This window comes from Trichosurus vulpecula, chromosome X (assembly GCF_011100635.1).
Source record: "Trichosurus vulpecula isolate mTriVul1 chromosome X, mTriVul1.pri, whole genome shotgun sequence".
In the NCBI taxonomy this organism is placed as follows: domain Eukaryota; kingdom Metazoa; phylum Chordata; class Mammalia; order Diprotodontia; family Phalangeridae; genus Trichosurus; species Trichosurus vulpecula.
In genome coordinates, this window is record NC_050582.1 from 24,490,836 (window position 1) to 24,515,047 (window position 24,212).

Consider the following 24,212-nt stretch of genomic DNA (forward strand, 5'->3'; position numbering starts at 1 on the left):
TGGGGGGCAGCTTTCATCTGTTAAACTCAGATGGCTCCGTTAGTGCTAACTTCCTGGAGTTCACTCCTAAAATTCTGTCTGAAGACATGGGGAGGGGTGCTTTACAGTGTTTTCAAGCTCTGGGTTTAGAGTAGGTCCGAAATTCAATAGTGTAAGTTAAAATATTTTTAAAGCATTTTTATAATAACATATGCGTGTGTGTGTGTGTGTGTGTGTGTGTGTGTATATATATATATATATATATATATATATATATATATATTCAGAGTTTCAGCGACATACAGCTCTATAGAAGAATCTACTTCTGAAGTGATAAGCTTCACAACGGAGAGCTGTGAACCAGACCGTCCTGCTGTACCTAAGCTAGTCAACCGAACCAAGAACAGCCTGATTTTACAATGGAAGGTAAGAAACTTCCAGCACAACAGAGGCTTCAGCATGTCGTTGAACTGAAAGTAACCTGGATGTATCTTGAATTTCAAATGTGGCAAGTATTGGTTACTGAAGGATCTTTCTGGGTCAATGAAGAATCTTTTTATAAAAAATGTAATACAGAAGAGAATGGAAGACCTTTAGAAAGAATCACGGACAAGTTGGATAGCTTTGAAAGTTGCACGTTGAATTTATTTATCTATTTAGAAGAAAAGCAAGCTGTATATTATAGAGCCCCACAGCTTCATGTAGAACCTTGTTATACTGTATATATGGAAATACCATTTCATTTAGTGTTTAAGTTCAAGCCGAAAAGCATTTAAACGTGGCAGGTAGAATTATATATAGGGAGATAAAGTCGGCGTGCTGGAGGCACAACAAGGAAGTCTTTACAACATTCTTTTCATTAAAATAACAAGTGGCATTTATAGAAGTCTTTACAATTTGTAAATCATTTTACATGCATTATCGAATTTGTTTTATGATAAATGACTAACATGTTACAAAGATGGCTCAAAGCTACTGGCAGACAGCAATATGCCAGGTAGAACTTTCAAACATGGGATCTTATTTTCCAAACCTTGCCTAGGATATACAAAGCAATGCTTTTCACTGGCTCTTCTGGCAAGTTCTGTTCTCTATAATCACCTCTCCATGTCTTTCTTCCTCCTCCCTCCCATTTCCCCCTTCTCTGTGTCCCCCACCCCCAATATAACATCTTATATAAACTCAGACATGAAATTGAAAGTCTTGCCAGTGTATAAAATCACGTTCGTTTCTCTATAAAATGTACAAATGTCTTAACCTTTATTAACATGTTATTGCACTTTCTTGATCTTTCAGTGCATCTGCAAGTTCAGTAATGTGGGCATCCCCTCCATTAGTGCAGATCACGGCCTATCACATGTCTGGTCCATGCTCTTCTGTACATCTTATCTATTATCTCCACAGAGGAGCTATCCATTGTGCTGGAGGTCTTCCTCTAGGTTATGTTGTTTTTGGCTTTTTATACTTTCTGGGGAGCAGTAGAGCATTCAGGCTGTCTAGTATTGTCCCATTTGAGGATATAACTAGCCCTTTTCTTTTTCCAATCACACATTTCCTCAGTAATACCCCTTATGTCACATCTTGAGCATGGGTCACTACTGGATCACTACGTCTACCCTCCGTGTATCTCTTCAGTCCTTTTTCAGGTTACTCACAACTTTGATTCCTCTTCCCCTAATCAACTCAGGTCTCAGCTTGTCACCTATCCCAAATAAATGTGCCAGTGTACTAACTCAATGGACTAGGCATCCAACTCTATGTCATAGACTGGACAACAGAAATTTGTCCCATGTTATTTTTTTCCTGTGTAAATTGTTAGGCCCCTCTCTACCAGATCTCATTGTGGAAACCCACAAATATTCTGGGGCTTGATGCAGTCAGCACAATATTATCCACAAACAGAACCATCTGGAAGATGATTGCATTCTTGATAGCCTCAGTAATGTCATAGCATCCTGCTGTTCCATTCCATTTTTTAGCCCATATCAACCTTGTTTGCCTTTGGAATGTCTAAGCTGCCCTGTCTCAGCAGATTCAGCAATCACAAGAGCCCTTTCAATGAATTCAATTTAATGAAGGCTTTCTACCTAATTTGGTTGTTTTCAGATACACAAGTATTATATAATATCAGGTTTGCCAGTAGTTCAAGCTAAAATGTTAATCTTCCTCTTTAACAGAGGAGAAAATTAGACTTACTGGATGATTGACCATTTTTGAAAACTTCTGTGCCTTGTCAAGGGCTCATTTCTCCAACTTCAGACAATGGAGCAACGTTAGAGGAAGGAGGAAGTTCTTACAAGCTCACTAGGTGGGATGAGTCATGCACAAGTGTGAACTGCTTGTTCTCATCGCTCACCTGTTACCTATCGCCCGCCCGGCATTTTGCTTTTATATCAGCTTTTCACTCCTTTAAAAACAAAACAAGATGAGAAACAATATTGCCATCTTCTCCCAGACATCAGCGTGCTTTTTAAAATGGATGTGAGTGGGCTGGTGAGATGGTAACTTGGGGAAGACTACACAGGCTGGTATAAAACAACCACTTATTCCCTTTCAGATCTGTTGAAGGAAACCAGTAAAATCACACCATCCCAGAATGGGATGACAACCTTTCCTTGAATGCTGTCAACTGAATTTTTTTTAAATGGATATTTCTGCCTATTCCTCTTATTAGGTATAATAATAAAAGCATTGTGTTAGGTGCTGGAGGAATTACAAAACTTAGATAAGACAGAGCCCTGCCCTCATGGGTTTTACAGTCTAGTAGGTGCTATTATCAATAATGCTACATATGAATACATTAAAGAAGAATCTAAAAAAACCCAAAGTGTTCGATGACAACTCAAAGCGAAGGTTATTACTAAATAGGGGGATCAGAGAAGACTGTTAGCTTTCTGCTTTGTCTTCAGCCTAACTAGTAATTTTCACATTGTTTTTGGGGTGATGGACAAAAAGATCCCCCAGTTAGGATGAGAGTAAACAAGAGTACAAAAGGTATTTTATATGTTTTTATTTATATATTATATGATAATATATAATATATAATTACATAATAATAGATAACAATATATTTAATAACACTTTGTGCTTCCTATTTTTAAGTATGTTGCTTTCATTATAGAATTTTGCTTTCAAAAAAAGTACATAGCAATATAAACAGATTAACATATATTGTATATATCGTGACCTAGTGAATAGAGAGCTGGCCTCAGAGCCAGGAAGACCTGGGCTCAGGTCCCACCTCAGACACACATACTGGCTGGGCAAGTCAGTCAGCCTCTCAGCACTCCGAGACTCTAAATTGCAGAGAAGGGGCTAACGTGCCTTCCTAGGCCCAGTCCCTATCCCTACGTGTATGAATCTTTTATTACATATGCTATTAGTTATACTGTATATTAGTATATTGAATGAAAAAAGCTGTAGCCCTAATTTTATTTTTATGTATTATTTTAGGGATCTAATGATAATGGCTCCAAAATAATCAGTTTTCTTTTAGAATGGGATGAGGTAAGCATTTCGTGCATGTATTTTTTTTTATTTTTGTTTTGGTTTTTTTGTGCATGTATTTTATAAATGATAAAATGTCACTGAGATTTCGCAAGATTAAATGGAATGTTACAGAGAAAACAAAGTTGTAGCTGAGTGGAATTAAGGTTTAGTCAAAATAAATATTTCCACGTTCAGCATAGGGACCAAAGGGGTGATGGTGTATACCTTTAGCTCTCCCAGATAAGAAAAGAGAAGTGAGTTTGCACCATTTAAACTCCGGCTGTCATTACTGGGAGAGTATGTCCTTTGGACTGAGAACTATTCTGTAGTCACTGGTATAGTTGGCAAGAATTCCCATGGCCGGATGTCTGATAATCTGTTTGAGATCCTTAGCAAAGAATCTCTTTGGATTCTGTTTTATGTGACATGGGGTCAGATAACTTACAAATCACTGATCCACTATCTAAATGTTATCACAGTGCAAATACCTGAGCACTTGTAAAAGTCCAAGCGCTCAGATGTGCTGGGTTGTTTGACTTCAATTAAGTTTGGGCATCATCTCTGGATTTCATTGCCCTCAGCCACCCCCATCCCCATTGGCAAAGGAAATCAATCATTCGCTGCCATGACTTTTTATTGTTAGAATATATTAACTAATAGAGTGGTAAGATAGACTTTTCAGCTTACGTTCTCTAATGGTCTTTTGTTTCCTGTTTGCCTTTAGTTTCTTTATTATTTTGATTCAAAAAACCCACTTTCAGTAGCATAAGAAAATAGTATTTTGCACTGTAACGTAGATGACTATTGCTCAACTATGAATATATGGTAAATTTTCACTGATCCATGAAACTTTTACTACCAAAGGTCTTTATTTGGTAAAACTTGTACATTTTAACCAGCTCTCCCTTCTCAACTTACCTCTTTCTCTTCCACTTTTCCTTCTTCTTCCTCTTCCACTTCTTGTTCTTCAAGCCCCACCTTTCTTGCTGCATCATCTTCCAACACCCACCCACTCCTACCCTCCCTCCAGTAAATAGCCCACAGAATAGTTTAAGTTGGGAAACATTGTCCTCGATAGGAGGCTTTAAACACAGCAACTAATATATCATATTTGTGTGTGTTTCAGGGGAAGCCTGGAACCTTCAAAGAATGTTATTTTGGTCACCTTAAGCAGTACAAGCTAACCAAGCTGTCTCCTTCCACAAAATATTCATTTAGATTAGCTGCTAAAAATAACTTGGGAATAAGGTAAATTATAGGACTTGTAATTTTTTTCAAAGTTTATACTTGGGGAAAAAAACAACTACTGATTTTATTCATCAATCTATTTTTTCCAGTGAATTCAGTGAAACTGTTGCCTTTAGCACAACAGGAAGTGTCCCTCCACCACCTCCTCCCCCTCAGCTAAATCAAGCAGGAATTACTACTCTGTCCCTAGAATGGAGCCCTCCTCCTGGGGCTGTTACTGAGGAATCTCAGTTCACTTACACACTGGAGATGGAGGAAGAAGGATCTGTAAGTTGCCCTTCTGTATGACATATGATTTTTGCTATCTGTTTGGAGGATAATGGACCCATTGACACATGTGACCTAGGCTACTTTGGCTGGTCACTATAGCTCTTAGATCTCAGTCTCTTTACCTGCCTCCTAAACCATGACAGAGCTTTTCCAGTCTGAACTTTAAATCTATTTTTAATTATTAGTGGAAACTGATTAGTCACTGATAAGTACACAATTTTCTCCTTTCTAGGGTCATGGTTTCAAGGCTAAATATAATGGAGAAGAACCCTCATGCACTTTAAAAAATCTTCGGAGGAGCACTTCATATAAATTTAGGGTATGTGCCTGCAATTGTATATTTTTGTGTATTGGGGTCATTCATTTTTAATCTAAATATGTTTTTAAATGTTTACAAATAATATTAAAGATGAACAACCAATGAAATGTTTTTTCTGATGATCTGCATTTAAAAATTGAATTTCAATGCATAAAACGTCCTAACTTTGCAGTCACTTTCTCTAACATCCCCATTAGGAATCAGTTTGCCCACCTGTTCCCATTGTGTGTTCTCTCCTCTGCAAGTTCTCCTTTCTGTGCTTTTTTTTGTTTTGCATTATTTCATAGAGCTCTGGCCATGTTTCTTCATGTTTGTCATACTTTAAGGGAATGTTATTTGTATGATCACATTCCCTTACATTAATGTAACGCAAGTTATTCAACTATTCTGCTTCTGCCATCACACATCATGCTGCTATAAAAACTGTTGAAGGAAGAGTTCTTTTTGATTCTTCGTAATAGAACAGTGGAGCTATTGGGCCTAAGGGCAGTATTACCTCTGTAACCTTTCCTCTGTACAGCCAGATTTTGCTTTTCCAAAAAAAATTCTCCTAATCCACAATTCCGCCAGCAGTGGCTTAATGCACCTGTTTCTCTATAACCCCTCCAGCCCTGAGTTTTATTGTTTTTAATTATTCTTGTCAATTTGATGGATGTGAGTTGTTTTAATTTGCATCTCTTTATTAGTGAGGTAGAGCATTTTCACATGATTAATAACACTTTGTGCTTCCTATTTTTAAGTATGAGTTGTTTTCATTATTTTCTGTAGTGATGAAAATACACTTTTCTAATTACATCTTGTTTCCAAAGTAACCTCCTTTGTAAAATTTGGCAGAATCTATTCAGGTATTTGAGGCATATAATGAATGTTTCCACTGATCAGCCAATGTATTCTCTCTACTCAAACAGCTCTTTGCCCACAATAGTGAAGGAAAAAGTAACCCAAGTGAAGAAGTGGAATACACCACATACCCAGATAAGCCGGGGCCCCCAAGTAAACCATACACAAAGGGGAAGATCCGTGCATACAATGTGAAAGTCGCATGGGGTAATATTTCTATTTTTAACAATCTACCCTAATTTCCCTAAACAGTAACATTAATGCAATGAAAAATGTTTGGTCTGATTGTTTGTCTTTACTTTATTCTCTTAATCATTCTGACATAAAATGGTTCCTACACAGTGTATTTTAGTAGTTAATTACATTGTCATTCTCACATATCAAGACAACAAAAGTGGCAGTTTGTCTTCTAATTCAGATCATGAAATTGTTGTGTTTTATGGTGGACTGGGGAATAATTTTTCTCATAGAAAAGGCCCGATTAAGAGGGGAGACTTAGTGATCAGTGATTCTCGGGCTGACAAGCAATTATTGACATACAGATTGTTTTCTTTCTGTATCTGGGTCAGTGTTTTTGGTGTTCTCATATAAGCTTTTCTAGAGAGCTTAAAGATGTTACTCAAGCATCTTTTATTATAAATGTTCTGGATGAGAAGCAGTGGGGGTGTAACAGCTAGAGGGCTGGCCTCCGAGTCATGGAAATCTGGGTTCAGGTTCTGCCTTTGGACGGATGGCCAAGTCACTTCAACTCTCCATGCCTCTAGATGACCTGAGAGAATTCTAGATTTAGTGCTGGAAGGAACCCACGAGGTCACCTGTCTACCCCCTCCCTCATTTCACAGGTGAGGAAACTGAGGCCAAGAAAGTGAAGTCAGTTGGCCAGAGTTACCCAAGGCAGAGCTGGGATTTGAACCCATGTGCTCTGACTCCTAATCGAGCTCTCTTTCCTCCCCATCATGTTGTGTCAGTGGAGGGAAGGCCTAATACTATATTTGTTAATCACCAGTCATTTCTAAATAGTTACAATACTAAGCAAAGTTCCACATTGGCATTTGACAAAAATTTATGGCATTAACTAATATAGTATAACGATAAAGACTTTTTTGTTTATTTAAGAATAACTTGTATTTGAAAAATGTCATTTCAGATCCACCTAAAGATAATGGAGGAGCAGAAATTTCAAAGTATGTTTTAGAAATTTCTGAAGCTTCAAATGGTAAGGATGCTTTATGGTCTGTTTTTGATTATAAGGTCAGTTCTGCTCTAGAATTATTTTATTACATATAATTGGAATATATGTGTTATATTCATTTTCTAAGGTTATTTCTTAATAACACATAAAAATCATAGACTCACACAAAATTTTATTAAGTTATTTATAAATGGATTGGATATTTTATGTCTCTCCCATAGGAAGTATGTGGAATGTAATATATGATGGCACTTTAAGAGAACACGTATGTGACCATCTCCGACCTGGTACTTCATATAAATTGAGAGTATACTGCTTTGGAATTGCAGGGCAAAGCCAGGTAAGGAGAAAAATTAAAATATTTAAAGATTTAAGTACTAAACTATATAATTATCCAAATTCATCCCAAAAGAAATTGAACTTGCGTTTCAGTGTAGATGTAATGTGTTGTTTCCTTCCGTCAGGCCTCAGATATCCTGTCCATTCACACATCTGCTGTTCCTCCTGGGCCTTGCCGGTCTCCATACTTGGCTAACAGGGCTAAGCCCAGAGAAATCAGCCTGCATTGGGGTAAGATACCATTTAGTGACCCAATATTTTAAATTTAAATGGGAAAGTGGGTGGGGGAAAAGAGGGAGAGAAGAAAATTACCTTAGAGCTGTAAAGAAAAACATGAATTACTTACTGCATTAGGGTACAATTTTGGGTATAGTTAGTCTGAATATATTAATTTAAAATAAAAATTCAAACCACAGTGTAGTTACCCCTTTATAACTTGGCATTTAGGAAAAGAACAGTCTTTTATACAATGGTTGTTTATGTGATTCACATTTTTGTCTAGTAATGGAAGCAGGAGTCTTTTAGTGACTTACTTGAATTTCTTTCCTTTTACATTTTTCCTAAAAAAGTTTTATGTAAACTGAATCATATTCTTTGAACTGAGTCCCCTCATAACTTCAGAGCTGCCTTGTGATAGTCACTTGGCATTTTTTCTGTCCTAGCCCTTTCCATCCAATGCATTTCAGTTCACTAGGATAAAACTTTACAGGAATCTGCTGTGATTCCATTTGTGATGTGAATCATGGCTCCCTGATTCATCCATTTTGTAAATGCCGACATTTGATAATTGGATTTGTTCAAAATAAAAGCATACCTGTGTTGTTGTGTTTTCGATAACGATATTGGGTCTATATTTAAGTATTGAATAAACAGACCATCCCCTGCCCTTTAGCAGTAATGAATGTGACCTTAGCAAGTTGTTCTGTTGGTAAGAATTGTGGGTCAGACAGTGGAGGGTGGTAGGAAGCTGGGCGGCAGTTAGGAGACAGAGCTACTGGGCCACTAAGTAGTGATGTCAATTTAGGCCAGAGTTTCTTCATTTTCTTAAGTAAAAGGCCTGTCCTATAGATTTTTTTAAAGTCCTCCTGTCTTCAGTGATTCCTCTTTTGGAGGAAATACCTGGAAATGGTACAATATGTGCAGCTTTCTTTTATTGATTTCATCAGTTGTAGGAAGCTCCCTCCCCGTTATAAAACTGACTTTGGTAATGTGTGGATACCTTTTATTGCAATTCATAGCCTTTGAGAATTGCCTGGGACAGTGAAAGGTTTGGCCAATTCTCCGCACCAGGCGGGCATCCGAGGTACATTTGAACCCAAGGTCTTCCCACAGACACGCCGAGCTGCTTCTCAAGGGAACTAAATTGAATAGAATTTGAAATTTCCCATTACTTTAGCCAACATTTTAACAAGCTGTAATCACTTTTAGAATTCTTCCTAATGATTTCTCAGAGAGCCCTAAAAACTATTTTGTAAAATAAAGTGTTAAAAGTGGTTTCTAAATGCTTACTTTGTCATTTCCTAGCTCCTCCCGTTGTGAATGGGGGAGCTGAAATAATTGACTATGTAGTAGACATGGCTGAGTCCGACCAAGCTGAGTGCAGAAGAGTGTACCAAGGCCCAGGCTTGAGATGCACAGTGAGCAATCTGCTTCCTGGGAGGACCTACAGCTTCTGGATTAAAGCAGCCAATAAGACTGGGGTAAGTGCTCTGCTCAATTCAGACCTATCTGTATTCCTCTTTCAATTAGCATGAACTTTCAGTGTGTCTTTTAATGCTGTTTGTCCTTTTTGTAGTTTGGACCTTATTCAGCCAAGTCTCAGATCTCCACAGCCCCAGGACCTCCCGATCAGTGTGGCATACCTCTGTTAACCTGTAAGACTGCTACCAGTGTGGCTGTGAGCTGGGAGGTATGTTCTCAAGCTTTATTCTCTTTGTGTTGCTCATATAAAAGCTGAGTGGTCCTGTTAGTTCTCCTTGAGGTCTGGGGCTTTCTCTAAGGCATCACATTAAGGTCTGGAATTCAGGGTCTAGACTCTTCTTTCTAGAAGGCCCCCAGGATAAGGCAACCATGGAACCATTGGCACATGTCCTGTTTTCCAGTTCATGTTTGAGGTGGGTAATAAATTTGGAGAACAAACTCTGTTTTATCAGTAAATAACTAGTTGAAATTTTCATGTAATACAGCTATGATGATAAAATCAGATCCCTTTGCAGAATTTCATAGTACAAAGAATTAGTATAGTACCAAAAATACATGTAATTCTAATTTCGACATTAGATGAATATGAGATATGTTTTTTCTTTGTGTTGGGGGGGGGGGGGTTGTTTGCTTTTGTTTTGGTGGTATTTGTTGTTTCTAATAAACATACCAGAATGCATCCTGGATACTTATTCTAACATTACTCAAAACATTCTTTAAATTCCTCTTTTGGAGTTGCCTTCAAAGCCATTTAATTTTGTAGGAAGAATGTGGCTGGCTAGCAACAGCCTGGGGAAGATTGTGGAAGTAATCAGATTAGGGAGCAGTTGTTTGGATTTGGAGGTTTTTGGGGGGGTGTTAAACCAAATTAGATGTTTCTTTCTCTCCAGACTTTAGCAGAGGGCTCACAGCAAAGACAGGGTACCTTAATTTAATAGTATTATTGTGTGATGATTGGTAATCTTTAAAAGCTTAGGCTTGGAAAAAGCTGAGTCAGTCACATAAACGAGAGGAAAATTCATGTGCCCCTCTCATGTCCAGGCCATGTCAAGAGATATAGAGAAAGGCATTTTAGGTGGATCCCTTGTGTAGGGCATAGACAAGAGCCACAAAGGATGGGTCGCTATGAATGGGTCATGCTCTGCATCAACAGAAAGAATACCAGGTCCCAGATCCATTACATTACCCTCCCCCTCTCTCCTCTCTCTGGAGAGGAGAGAGGAGGGGAGGGGAGAAGAAGATTAGGGTTAAGGTAATAGTCTTCCTTTCTTGTTTTATCTCCTCCCTCCCCTGAGAGAGGAGGGGGAGAAGAGAAGACAGGAGAGGAAAGCAGAGGGAAGTTGGAGGAGAGAGGAGGGAGATAGGGGAGGGGACTACTCACAGGTTGTGTTTGTCCTTCCTTCTAGAAGAGGACCATGACAGGACCCATTCCTCTCCTCTCTTACCTGAGGGTGCTTTGCCCAAAGGAAGATACATTTATACTTCTCAAAGACCAAGCCTTAACCCCAATTCACTCTGAAGCTCATAGATTGGACAATAGGTCCTCCTAGCACAGAGTGATTGTAAATACCAAATAGTGACTGTTTCTCTTTTGGCCAGGAAACCTGACAGTCTTCCCCTCCCTTCCCCAAGCTGCTTCCAGGTATCAGGAGGGGATGGGCCCACTTCCCCAAACCACATTTTAAGAAGGACTCTAGGGGAGGGAATCCACAGTAGGAAAAGGCCTTGGCTGTGCCACATGAGGATTGTTGGAAGGAACTTGGGATGTTCAGCCTAGGAAAAATAACTTTGAGGAGACATAATAGCTGTCTTCAAGTATTTGAAGGGATGTCACCTGGAAGAGAGACTAGACTGATTCTCCTTGGCCCCAGGGGGCTAAACTAGGAGCAAGAGGTAGAAAATGCACAAAAGTAAATTGAGGCACAAGGTAAAAGAAAAGCTTCCTAATGCTTTGAGCTATTCCCAAATGGAATGGGCTGCCCTGGGAGCAAAGATCCCACTTGAGGGCTGCAACAAAATCTTGAGAATCTCTTGTTGAGGATTTTTTAGAAGAGATTCTTGTTCAGATAAAGATTGGATTAGATGGGCTCCAGGGTCCCTTTACACTCTGGAGATTCTGTGACTCACAGCCTCGTTTCTTGGAATATGACTGACAGTAGAGTTGAATCTTGCTGAAATAACTAGACGTTTCTTCAGATCTTAAATTTTGTTAGTGAACCCCACCCCCTTAGAAATTCAGTAGATGATTCTGAAAAAGATGATGTCGGTGCAAAATACATTCTACGGCAGCCACCTCGGTTCTTAACCTCTCTAAACTTAGCTAGGCTGGTTCTCAGCTGGCCTTCCTGCAGTCTGTCACTAGGCCCCTATTTGAGGCCTTTCTAGCTTGGTTGAACTTGGTACAGCCTCTGGGAATAACTGACATTTATGTACCCCTTAAAGAGACCCCAGGGTTACCTTTAAGTAGGACATTAATGGAGGCTTTACTGAATAGCAGGAAAAAAAATTAAATCCCTTTTGCTTCTAAGCTTAACAATCCAATTTAACAAGCATTTATTAGTTGCCAGGCACCACGCTAGGAGATACAAAGACAAAATGAAACATTCCCTCTGCTCAAGGAGCCTGTGTTCTATCAGAAAGAAACAGCATGTACACATACAGATACAAAATATATACAGAGTCATTTCTAGTGGGAGGATGTGTGGGTCTAGTCTAAAGGACTGTTTGTTAATAATAAACTTGAGATTCCTGATGGCAGAATGCAACGGTGAGGCCGGAACAGCAGAGACAGTGGAAGGATGGGGCAGAAACGGAGGGTTTGTGAGAGGGCGCAGCCTCTACAACTCAGAATCACCACAGGAAGGAAAGGAGCATTTCTTAACTGCCTACTATGTTCTAGACACTGTACTAAGCACTTTTTACAAATATCTCATTTGTTCTCCCAACAGCCCTTGAAGGTAGATGCTATATAATTATCCCCATTTTATGGTTAAGAAAACACAAACAGAGGTTAAGCCCAGGGTCCCATAGCTAGTGTCTGAGACCTGATTTAAACTAAGGGCTTTCTAAGTCTAGGCCCAGTGTTCTATCCACTGCAGCGCCTGCCTAGCTGCTTCTAGGGCAATGGATTGTCATACCTTTCACTGATTTGATTATCAGTCTGGAAAAAAAAAAAGATGTTTGGGGCCTGGAGGCGGTGGGCTGGAGTCAGCCACGTGAAGCAAGCTTGGGGTTCACGTCTTGGCCCCAGCCTGTCGAGGTGGGGATTTGGTGTAATCCTGGGGCCAGGCTAATTACAGACAGGTGGTAATGTGGTGAATAGAACTCTGGACTAGAAGTCGCCACCTGGGTCTGAGGCCCATCCTTACAGCTAATTGGCTGTGACTTTGAACAAATCATTTAATCCTTCTAGATTTCAGTTTTCTTATCTATAAAATCAGGAAATTAGATGAGATAATTTCTCAGGTCTAATGATAAAATGACTGTGTAAATCAATTTTCAACCATATTCATAGGACACAAACTGACATTTATATATATATACTTTTAAAGTTTACAAAGGTTTCCAAATCGTCTCATTAACCTGTACTTCCTTGAGTTGGATTCCGTTTTCAATTAAAAGCTTTCTTTCTCCCAGGAGTTGATTAGCCCATTACTCTACGAGAATAATTTGTGCCAAATGACTGCTCTCCAGCTGGGGTCAGGGAATCAATAGGGCTGGTAGCTGGCCTCCAACTCATTTATCACAGTTCAGGTCAGCCAGGGGAGTAGTCAGGTAATGTGAAATCGTTTTTCCCTCCTTCCTCTCTTGGCTCCCCACATCAAGCTTGTTAACGTATGCTGCCCGTTCTTCCTGTATATGATTTCTCAAACTTCACCTCTTTCTTCATTTCTGTCAGTCTTTTAACACATCCTAACCATCTCTCCTTATGACTAGAATAGCCTCTCTGTCCCAGAGAAGGTTAGCACTGGAAAGGCCCAGAGGATGCCTATGCCAAGCCCTTCATTCTACAGAGGAAGAAACTGAGACCCAAAGGAGGGCCTCCTGGCCTTTCCCTGCTCATGGTCACACTCCTAATTGGTGGCAAAACCAAGGCTAGAAGAGATCCTGCACTCCCACGTACATTTTAGCTGTCATGTTATTCATCCTCTAATTTGGCCTATATGCAACAAGAAGCATGAGCTTCAGGGGACCATCGAACTTTGAGCTGAGAGCCCTCAGGAGTCATCCAAACCAACTGCCTCATTCTTTTATTATTTCTTTTGATTGGTGCTTTTTGTTTTTATATCACCTTGATTTCTGAACGTGTCCCTCCCTAGCAAGCATCCTTGTAAACAATGAAAAAAGTTAAAAAATTAAAACTAGCTTTTTTTTAACTTCTTCAATTAAACATAATTTAAAAAAAAGTTCAGGCTAAACTAACCAACACATCAACTAAGCCTGATGGTCATGGGGGGATGTAGCAGCGCATACACACCCACAGTCTCCAAAAGGGAGGAAGCTGCATCTGCTTCTCACTTCTTTGGGTCCAAGACTGGTCATTCAAATTTAGAATCATCGTATATGCTGACTTCCTAGTTCTGCATTGCTTCATTTGGCCTCCCATGTGTTTCTGAACTCTTTACATTTAGGGGTGTTTTTTACTGCACGAGAATACTTCATCATAATCACACACCACGATTTGTTTATCCATTTCCCAATAATGGGATTCTATTTCCCATTCTTTGCTACTACACAAAGTGCTATGTGTATATAGGACTTGGCTTTTTGTCATTGGCTTCCTTGAGGTGTATGCCTAACAGTGAGAAGTATGACCATTTAGTCTATAAAGTCTATAACCTGAGGGCAGCTAGGTGACACAGTGGATAGAGCGCCAGGCCTGGAGACAAGAAGACTCATCTTCCTGAGTTCAAATCTGGCCACCAACACTTACTAGCTGTGTGACCCTGGACAAGGCACTTAACCCTATTTGCCTCAATTTCCTCACCTATAAAATGATCTAGAGAAGGAAATGGCAAACTACTGTGGTATCTTTGTCCATGAAAACCCCAAATGGGGTCACAAAGAGTTGGACACAACTGAAAAATGACTCAACAACAGCAAAAATCTTATTACTCCCTCCTCCCTCCATAGAGAGATGAGGAAACTGAGGCTGAAAAAAGAAAATGACTTGCCCAAGCTCACACAGGTAGTAAGTGGCCAAGCAAAGACTCAAACCAGGTTTTTCTGATTCTAATTCCAGGATTGTTCCCACTACTGCACTGCTTCCTCCAATTCAGTCATCACTTTGAGAATGTTAGAGCAGCTCATTTTAGATCAAAGATTAGTGCAACACACTGCCCCCTCATTTTACAACTTAGCCAAGAAACCTAGCCAGATTCTAGAATGCTTCTCTGCTGCCTCTTGAATCAACTAAAACCTGCCTGCTCAGTCTTTTCCTTGACCTCCCTATCCTCAGCTTGGCTAACAGGGGCCTGTCCCACGCTTTCATCGCTTCCTCAGGATGCTCTGCAGCTTTCTGCCTCTGCCACCAGCCAGTGCGTTTTTCCTTCTCGAAAATGCTCTCTCCTCTATTCCAAACCATGCCTATTTCTCCTTTCCTTCAAGATCTCATTCTAAAGGCTTTCATAAAATCTAAAACCCCCAAATTCCTGCCCTCATTTTCTCATCTCCCAAACTACAGCTGAATGCATAGGCCTGTGTAGAGAGCTAGGCTGGTGTTTTCCAGGCCCACTTGTTTCTGGCCACTTGGCTTGGTTTGCATTTATGTTGGTAATGAGTCTCCTAGTAAGTTTCTGGAGGGAAGGGAGTGCTGCTGCATCTCCTGGAGTGAACTGATGAGGCACTCAAATTTTGTCTTTGGTACATCTTTCAGGTTCCTATGTGCAATGGTGCCGAAATTTGTGATTACAGACTGGAGTGGGGCAAACTAGAAGGATCAATGCACGTAATATACACTGGCCCTTGCTTGAACTATGAAGTAAAAGGTCTTACCCCTGCAACTACCTATTTTTGCAGAGTCCAGGTATCTACAACCAAGTGACATTTTCCTCCCAAGTTAGAATTCACTTGATACCATGACCGTCGATGAGTACTAACCTATGTACAGCCTTCCTCTGCCACACTGATCTCCTACCAGAATTACTACTTGGTCCAGAAGGGCTTCTGAGGCATGTGGAAGCAGAGAAGAGGAACATGAGGAAGAATCCGTAATAATCTTGCTTCCCTGACCTCTAGTGTCTCCCCCTCTGGCATCTTCCCCAAATGACCTTGCACTATTCTTTCTATTCCCTGTGGTGTCTTTCCCAAGTAGATGCTCAGGAAATAATGAGAGGAATGAAGCTCACTTCTTTGTTCCAAACCCCCCATTAATTCATTCATCTAAGCTCCTCCTGAGCCTGGCCTCTACCACCCAGCCCTATCTCCCACATGGACACTCTACAACAGCCAAACCATGGCCCAAAGATGCCTCTCAATTGCCTGCTTCAATGTTTTGGCTCACATAGTTGCCCTGCCTGAAATACCCCCTTCCCTGATCTATCCAAATCCTACCGGTCCATCCTTCAAAACCTAATTCAGATCTCAAGTCCTCTAGGAACCTTCCCCACCCTCAGCCAGAAGCACTATCTTCTTTTTCTGAACTCCTATAAAGCACTCATTCAGGAGTTTTTACTGCTTAATTTTGTGAATTATTTATAGTTAGACGTATTGCAAGTTCTTTCAGGAACCATGTCATATACTTGTCCTATTCCCCAGCACCTAGCACAGTGCTTTGTATAGAACAGAGGCTTAGGAAATGTTAATGGGTCTGAGAAGAGGACATATAATTTGTGAGAGTAGCCTTTAAGAGTTAAGACCTGTTAGGAGTGTTCTACAGATCCTTCAAGTTCGTGTAAGGGTTAATTAACTCTGGTTGGGAGATGAAAGGTGAGCCCTTCAGTTCCCTGCCCCTCTTGCAAGGGGGGATCATAGCAGCCACCAAAAATGAGTGGGAGCCAGACAAACTAGCAAGAGGGGAATCCCAATAAAGTGGTGAGCCTTGGAACTGGAACCACTGGGAAACAGAGAAGATCAGAGTTTTTGGCCTAGAAGTCACGAAGCCACACTGTTCAGATCTCATGAGCAAAGAAAGCCATGTGATGTTAGGTAGCCATTTCAGTTTGGGCATTTCCTCTATTTGTAAGAGATGAATGCATTTCGAGTATAGACATCCAAAAATTTTTCTACTCAGTTGGAAGATCAAACTCATTACTCCTTCATTCCTGCTTCCACATGTCCACATATCTCAGGAGGTCTAACATGGCCCTGGGACCCTAATTAATCAGCATGTATAAGGAAAGACCATTTCCTGGCCATTCCTCTATCTGTCCAACTTAGAAACAGCCCCCTGTCATTTCATAATGGGGAGGGTTTTATAGGAAAGAAGAGCTTAGCTTATTCTGCTTAGCTTGGGAATATAATGATGGCTGTAGAATAGATCAGAAGTTCCAGAATCAGGCTGAAAAGGAAGTTTTTCAGCCTTAATTACCCATCTGTATGTGCTTCACTGAGCTAGCTATACAATCTGTAAACAGCTTGTCAGCTTTCTTCTGGATTCTATTTAGCACTGGGGATTAAGGGTTTGGGCTCATGGCAAGGGAATTTTTTTTTAATGTTGTAAGATTTAGGAACAAAAACCAGTATGCTGCTGGTGGACTTTAAAAGTACCTCCTTTTCAGGCCGTGAATATGGCTGGAATTGGCATGTTTGGGGGAACAGGCATAGTAACAACACCAGCGTCGGTGCCAGGAGCAATGGCACTGCCACGACTACTTGAAGGAAAGATCCCCCTTCCCTTGGCATCAACTTGCCTCGCTCTTCAGTGGGATGAACCCAACTGCCATGGGTCTGAGATCACTGGATATAACATAGAATATGGGGAAAGACAGATTGTGACTGTTGATCGAGTCACAAGCTATACCCTAGAAAACCTGCAGCCAGACACTGTATATAGGTAAGTTTCTCATGTTACTCGGGGCCTTACTATTTATAGATGCCATGGGACTGCCTGGTTTTGTTGTATATTTGTATTTCAATAATGTTAAGTACATTAGGCACCTGCTGTCACGTACAACTATTAGTCTCCTCCATTGTGGAACGCCATCTGTCTGGGATTCTGTATTCTTTGTTTTCTTCTCCCCATTTAGCATCTATTGAGGGAAAAGACCGCTCACAGCAGGGGGCGAGAGGGACAGAGCTAGTGGACTGCAGACTCATTATAATGAATGATGATGAAGAGTACTTGACTTGGAGTCAAAAGAGGCCTGGGGTTGACTCTTACCTCTGCCACTTGTGATCTCTGGGACTCCAGACCACTTATTTAATCTCTCTGAGCTTCGGTTTGCTCATGTGGAAAATGAGGATAATGTACCACCTACCTCCTAGGAGTGTTGTACAGCTCAAATAAGATAATGTGTGTAAAGTGCTTGGCAAACAACATCAACTATTCAGATCTATAACATGGGCTTCCAGTGTCCACACTACATAGTGCATCTTCAGTGTATTTTGAGTTGTATGCAAATCCATATATACTAAATTGATTAGAGGCCAATGTGGATTTCATTTCTTTGTGGATCAGTTAGCTTTGCTATACGCAGGTACCTTAGCCCTAGCTGACCTGCATATGCCATGATTTCAGGTCCTCTCATCCACCTATGAGACCTTAGAAGAGTCAGTTTATCTCTTTGGCCTCAAAGAGATGACCTCTAGGGTCATATGATGCTGTGACCATATGAGTTGTCTTCTGAATGTAACCGGTTTGTTAATGACCTTCCTAAAACATGGCATGCAGAACTGAGGGCCCCACTAGCCTTCCATTATAAGAGGATTTGTTCTGGGAACTTTGGGTTTGGTTAAAGGGCCGCACCCAAGGACCTAAAGGGCCACATGTAGCTTCGAGGCCATGGGTTCCCCTCCCCAGAACTAGACCCACAACTCAGAATCAATCCCCTCTGACTCTTCGCTCTCTCTCACCCAGTTGGTTGCTAAATCTTATTCATTCTGCCTTCCTAATATCCCTTGTGTCTTCCCTGCTTCAGAACACAAGTTATATTCACAAATCCTAAGCAGCTTTGGGAGCTGACACCAGGTCTCTTTCAAAGATACTGCTGTCTGGCTATAATTCCCCCCATTTTATACTTGGGTAATTGACTGCTTTTACCTGAGTTCAGGACTTTCCATTGGTCACAGGGTCATAGATTTAGAACTGGAAGGAACCTTAGCTGTCTCCACCCCTTGTTTTATGTACAATGCCCAGAAAGGTGAAGAGACTGCCCAACATCACATAGGCAGAGGCAGGATTTGAATCCAGGTCCTCTGACTTGGTCCAATGCCCTTTCCAATATACTGTACTGCCTCTCTCCCTACTCAGTGTATACTTCTTAGCCTCAGCCCATTTCACTACCCTTTCAAGATAATTTTGTATCTCAGTTCTGGAGAGTCATTCCCTGCTCTCTATCATTAAATTCGACTTAAATTTGTTTATATGAATTCAAATTCACAACAAACACACAAATACAAGAATTGCTTTCATTTTGCTAATATTTAGTCTACTTGCCAACAACTCAGAAATGTATGTGGCTTTGAAGAAAGGGGAGAACTGGTGTCCTCACCTACCTTGTTTCTCTTGCTGTCTCAAAGCCCTTGATAGAATGAGTGATCACAAAACCAATACAAGTATGCCATACCTATGTCATTTATTGTTCCTGAAAAAGCACAATTTCAGGCTAGATGTTTCAGGAAGCAGTTAATTCTATAGCAAGTTACCACCTAAATGATATTACAATGGGTTTTAATTGTAATGTATAAGTGACAGTACCACAAAAAACCCCGTTAATCATGACCGGATTATACACATGTATCTTGCTAGAGATTTGATCATAAAAGGTGTTCATTTTTAGAAGTGTGAAGAAAATCCCCCTTTTTACTTCCAAAGATTGGTGGGCTTTATCTGCCACTCATTCATCACTGGAAGAACTCAAGGCAAAACCTGAGCTGGATTTTCTCCTCTCTCCACTATGACCTATAAGTTTGTTGTCTGTGAGAGCGGTAAACATGATTATTCTTGAGAAAAATTTAAAACTACTGATGAAGAATAATGCTCACCAATGATGATAAAGTTAGTATTTTCCTTCATAAAAATTTGCCCTCCAAATTCCAGAAAGGAAAGATCAGTGGATTATAAATCTTTGGTACTGGTGAATTAACATTTTTTTCTCTCCTTCCCTATCTAGAATTAGAATACAAGCTATCAATAGTTTGGGACAGAGTCCTTTTAGCCAATCAATTAAAGCCAAAACAAAGCCACTACCTCCAGATCCTCCTGTCCTTGAGTGTGTGTGCTTCAGCTACCAGAGTCTAAAACTGAAATGGGGGGACGGGCCCAACAGAATTTCACTCTCCAACTCCATACACTTCAACTTGCAAATGGAAGATAAGACTGGCAGGTGAGAGCTTTCTTTTTTTAATATGTGTGAAAAATCTGTTCATGGATTCAAGCTTCATCTCCTGTTTTCTGTATGCCACGGTGGCTTTACAAACTCATCATGTCTTTTATCCTGTCAATATACTCTCTTTGATTCTCTTCTTACCTTTTGGGATGGGTTCTACAAAGTCCTCATACTCCCCTCCCTTGAGGGTTCCCATCTTGACTTCCCTTTTCCTACTAGTGATGCTGTAGGGATGAGTCCCCATGGGGATAAGGGGAAGTATAACAAAGTCATTAAACCAGTCCTTGGGGCTAATTTCCCAAGATAACCTGTGCTCGGAGGGGCTTCATCTTAAGTCTGTAAGGAGACCTTAATGTCTGTTTACAGACAAATAGTAGGCAACGCTTGACTGAATACTCTATTCTTGTAAAGATATTGGACCTTAAGGTCATGGGTGAGGAGAAGTGAATCAAGGCACAGTACATGGAGGCTAAAGAGGAAGAGGTGGGATCTGATGTTAACTCCTTGTGCATCAACAAAGCTGAGATGGACTCGAGTAGGAACTGACCCTTGATGAGACAAATAGCAAGTAGTGCCATCCAGCTGTAGCACACACTGCCATCATGCAGCATCCACAGGGAGGGGGAGAGCTCCCCGTAAGGTACCTGCCATATTGTCCTTCCAGTCACCTAGGCTTGAAAACATGGAATCATCTAAGGGCTCCCCAGTGAGTCACCAAGTCCTTTTCATTCTTCACAATCATCTCTCTTTCAGCCATTGTTATATTCCCATTCCCCGCCTACCACCCTTATGGCTTCGTGCCTGGCTTCTTCCCTGTGCAGTTCATTCCATGCCTCGTAATCACATTCGTCTCTTTTATCATATCATCTCACTGTCATCCTAAAAACTTTTAATGGTTCTGTATTCCCATAGGATGGAGTCCAGATTCTAAAGCTTCATATTGCAAATTCTCCTCAGTCATTATTCCCCACCTCAGATCCCCTACTCTGGCCATACTGTCTGTCCCTCAAATGTGCCATTCTCCTGTACCTTACCTAACACAGTGGCCTCCTGTCAGTGCCCCACCTCACACATACAAATCCTGCCCCTCATTTAGGACCCAATTCACGTCTTACCTCTTCTCTGGAATCTTCCTCTCCAATCACTCAAGCCTACAGAGATTTCTCCATTTTTTGAACTCCTGTTAACATTCTGTTACTTATTTTGGCACTCAAGTGTGTGTGTCCATTCCTGCTACCTCACTAGGCTGTAAGTTCCTAGAGGACATTTTATGATGTTTCTTTACATATTCCCCATGGTGCATTGTAAAACAGTTTACTGTTACAAGCATTTATTTTGTGTATAGATAGATACACACACACACACACACACACACACACACACACACACACACACCCCTACCGGCCAGATGCTAGGGATAGAAAGACAAAAACAAAACCATCCCTACCCAGAGCTGACATTCCACTGGGGACTGAATGGATCCAACATGGAGGGTCATGCATGTATTAAGCACCTGCAGTATGCTAAGTTCTGGGGATACAAAGGAAAAGCAAGGGGGGAAAGTGCCTAGTCTCAGGGAGTCGAAACGGGGAGCAAACATGAAAACAACTGCGGACAAACAAGACAGAGACAGAATGAGTCAGGGTAGTCACATAAAGAAGGTACTAAGGAGAACTGGGAAGGGCTTCTCAAAGGAGAGAGGTAAGCTATGGTTTGAAGGAGACCAAGGAAACTGGGAAGCAGATGAGGAGGGGGAGAGAGTGAAAACGCCAGGTATAGGATGGTGGTGTGTGAATGAATCCTATAGTAGAAGGAGTGGAGTAGAGTATGAGAAGCCTGGAGACAACAAAGTATTTGTCATCTCTGCCTTCAACATCTACCCTCCTGCCTCCCACCCCATGAGCAACAGAGAGAATCAGAAAGGCCTCTTGGAGGAGGTGACATTTGAGGTGAGTCTTGAATGAATTATTTTATAGAAACAATAAGAGACCCATAAAAGCTCATAAATTCAAAGTTTGATCCAAAAAAAACAGTTTTGAAGCCTCTACTTTGTGTTCAGAACTGAGAGTGAAGAGATGAAAGATAGCCTTCCAATCTACTGGGGGGCGGCGGGAGTGGGGTGAGAGAGATGGAATATGGACACAAATAACTGAGTGTGCTAAGTTCAAAGAAGAGGCCCACATAGAGATGGGGAAGATATTATGGAGGAAAAAACCCTTAAGCTGAATCATGCAAGAAGAGATTTAAACAGTTGCGAGGGGGAGGATACCTGTTCTAGGCATGCATTGCAAACCTGGACAAAGATAAAAGGCAGGACAAGAATAAGGGGAAAGGTGAGTCATCCAACTGGGCTGGAATATAGGCTACTTGAAGAAGAGTGAGCTGAGGTCAAGAAGATAATCTGTGGTGGGCCTCTGAATGCTAGGATAAGAAGTTGATACTTGTTACGGTAGGCACTGAAGACATTAAGGCAGAGACATGACGTGATCAGGGCCACAAACCAAGACAATTACTTGGGCAACAGTGTGAAGAATGGATTAGGGATGAGAGAGACTGTGTGGTGGAAAACTAGTTAAAAGGTTGTTGAAAATAGTAAAAGGAAAGTTCTGAAGGCCTAGACAGGGGGGTGGGGGTAGGAGAGGAGACAAGAGATTACTGAAGTACAATCGATAAGACTTGACGATGGATTGGAGATAGGAAAAGAGAGAAGAAAAAGTCAGAAAAGACAACGTTTTCAAGTCTGGGTGACTAGGAAGTTAGTGGGCCATCCTTAGGAATAAAGAAGGTAGGGGAGGAAAGCAAGATACTGAATTCAGTTCTAGGTAGGATTTTGTGTTGTGTTATGGACAGCCAAGTGGAAAGAGCCAGCAGGTATTTGAAAATGCAGACTCACGCTCTGAGAACAGGCTGGGGTTGGAAGTATTTGGGAGTCATCTACAGAGGGGCGAGTCCATTCATCAAAGGTCTGTTCGGTTCATTTATTCCCACGGCTAAGAGATGACAGGAGACAAAAGGATTTCAGAGTCAGGACCTCAAATGCCTTCTTGTCTCTTTGCCATACCCGACATGTCTACTTCCATACAGCCTGCTCCACTTTGGGATGGCCCTAATGGTTGGAAGTTTAAGCCCAAATCTGCCTCTTTTCAACTTCTATCCCTGTTTCTAGTTCTGACCTCCGGGGCCAACAAGAATAAGTTTCATCCTTCTATTTCAGATCCCTTCCAATACTTTAAAACAATTCTCATCTCCACCTACCCCCACCCCTGCCACAAAGTCTTATCTTCTTCAAGTTGCCAAGTGAAAGAATACAGAAAAAGAAATGTGAAAGACAGAGCCTTGGGAGAGACACCCATGTTGGAGGAACCAGAGGAGAACTCCAAGGGATGTGAGAACCATGAGAGGTTCACAGCCCCAAAGAAAGTGTCAGGAAGGGGAAGAGAGTAGTGAACAGTGCCCATTCCAATTTGGAAAACAAAAACTTTGAAAGAGCGAAGTCACTAAGCAACCTTGGAAGAAAGGGTCTGAGTAAAGTAGTGGTTATGGAAACCAAGCATTTAGAGTGGAGGTGTGTAGACTGCTCTTTTTAAAAAAAAATTGTCCATAAAGAGGAAGAATTATAGCTTGAGGAGTCAGGTTCTAGGCTGAGGGGAAGGAACTAGTAGAGAGGGGGTAATCGAAGATTCAAAGAGAAATAGTGTATTTAATGGAAGAAACATAAGAGGTATGAGATTCGAGGGTACAGGTGGAAGGGTTAGCTTTGACAAGAAGAACCACCTCATCTTCCAGGAAGACCGAGGAAAGGAACAAAGTCGGGGTGTGGTCATAGCTTCAGATGAGAGAAAAATCAGCAGTGACAGAGCTCCCAGGGGACAGAGGGCTCCACTCAGTGGGAGGGGAAGTCCTCAGATGAGAATGAGCAGGTGAAAGACTCAGAATTTATACACACACACACACACACACACACACTGACTTACAAATACTTCATCCTATTTTCTCCCCTCCAGGTCTGCTACTTCTCTCTAAATCTGTACATTTTTCATATGTCATCATGGTTCAATCAAATGTTGAATATCCCCTTCCACTGCCAAGTTTAACACCTTGACATTCACAGCTGGAGCCAAATTACAGGCCTGTTTATGTATTTATTATGTGACCCTGACAGTGATTTTCTTAAAACCAAACTCCATCGGTTTGTATCCCTAGTGAGTAAACACTGCCTTGTGTTGGAATAAAACCTAAACAAAATACCTGAAAAGCCAATGAGTAAAAAGTGGCAGGTTGCTAAATATTGTGACCCAGTCTCTATGAGAATGTCACTAATGTTTTGGAAGAGCGCTTTTAGAAGTTT

At 41.0% G+C, this 24,212-nt stretch overlaps 1 protein-coding gene across 1 annotated transcript in view; it reads left to right on the forward strand.

The window, feature by feature from the left end:
* LOC118832575 (fibronectin type-III domain-containing protein 3A-like) overlaps positions 1 to 24,212 on the forward strand; it is a 54,486-nt gene that overhangs the window by 25,043 nt on the left and 5,231 nt on the right. Inside the window, exons 9-22 of the mRNA XM_036739867.1 lie at positions 267 to 405; positions 3,433 to 3,486; positions 4,595 to 4,716; positions 4,806 to 4,983; positions 5,219 to 5,305; positions 6,214 to 6,352; positions 7,293 to 7,361; positions 7,559 to 7,677; positions 7,802 to 7,907; positions 9,201 to 9,376; positions 9,472 to 9,585; positions 15,253 to 15,402; positions 17,096 to 17,370; positions 19,649 to 19,861. Of these exons, the coding sequence (XP_036595762.1) occupies positions 267 to 405; positions 3,433 to 3,486; positions 4,595 to 4,716; positions 4,806 to 4,983; positions 5,219 to 5,305; positions 6,214 to 6,352; positions 7,293 to 7,361; positions 7,559 to 7,677; positions 7,802 to 7,907; positions 9,201 to 9,376; positions 9,472 to 9,585; positions 15,253 to 15,402; positions 17,096 to 17,370; positions 19,649 to 19,861 (1,941 nt within the window). The remainder of the gene's footprint in view (positions 1 to 266; positions 406 to 3,432; positions 3,487 to 4,594; positions 4,717 to 4,805; positions 4,984 to 5,218; positions 5,306 to 6,213; positions 6,353 to 7,292; positions 7,362 to 7,558; positions 7,678 to 7,801; positions 7,908 to 9,200; positions 9,377 to 9,471; positions 9,586 to 15,252; positions 15,403 to 17,095; positions 17,371 to 19,648; positions 19,862 to 24,212) is intronic.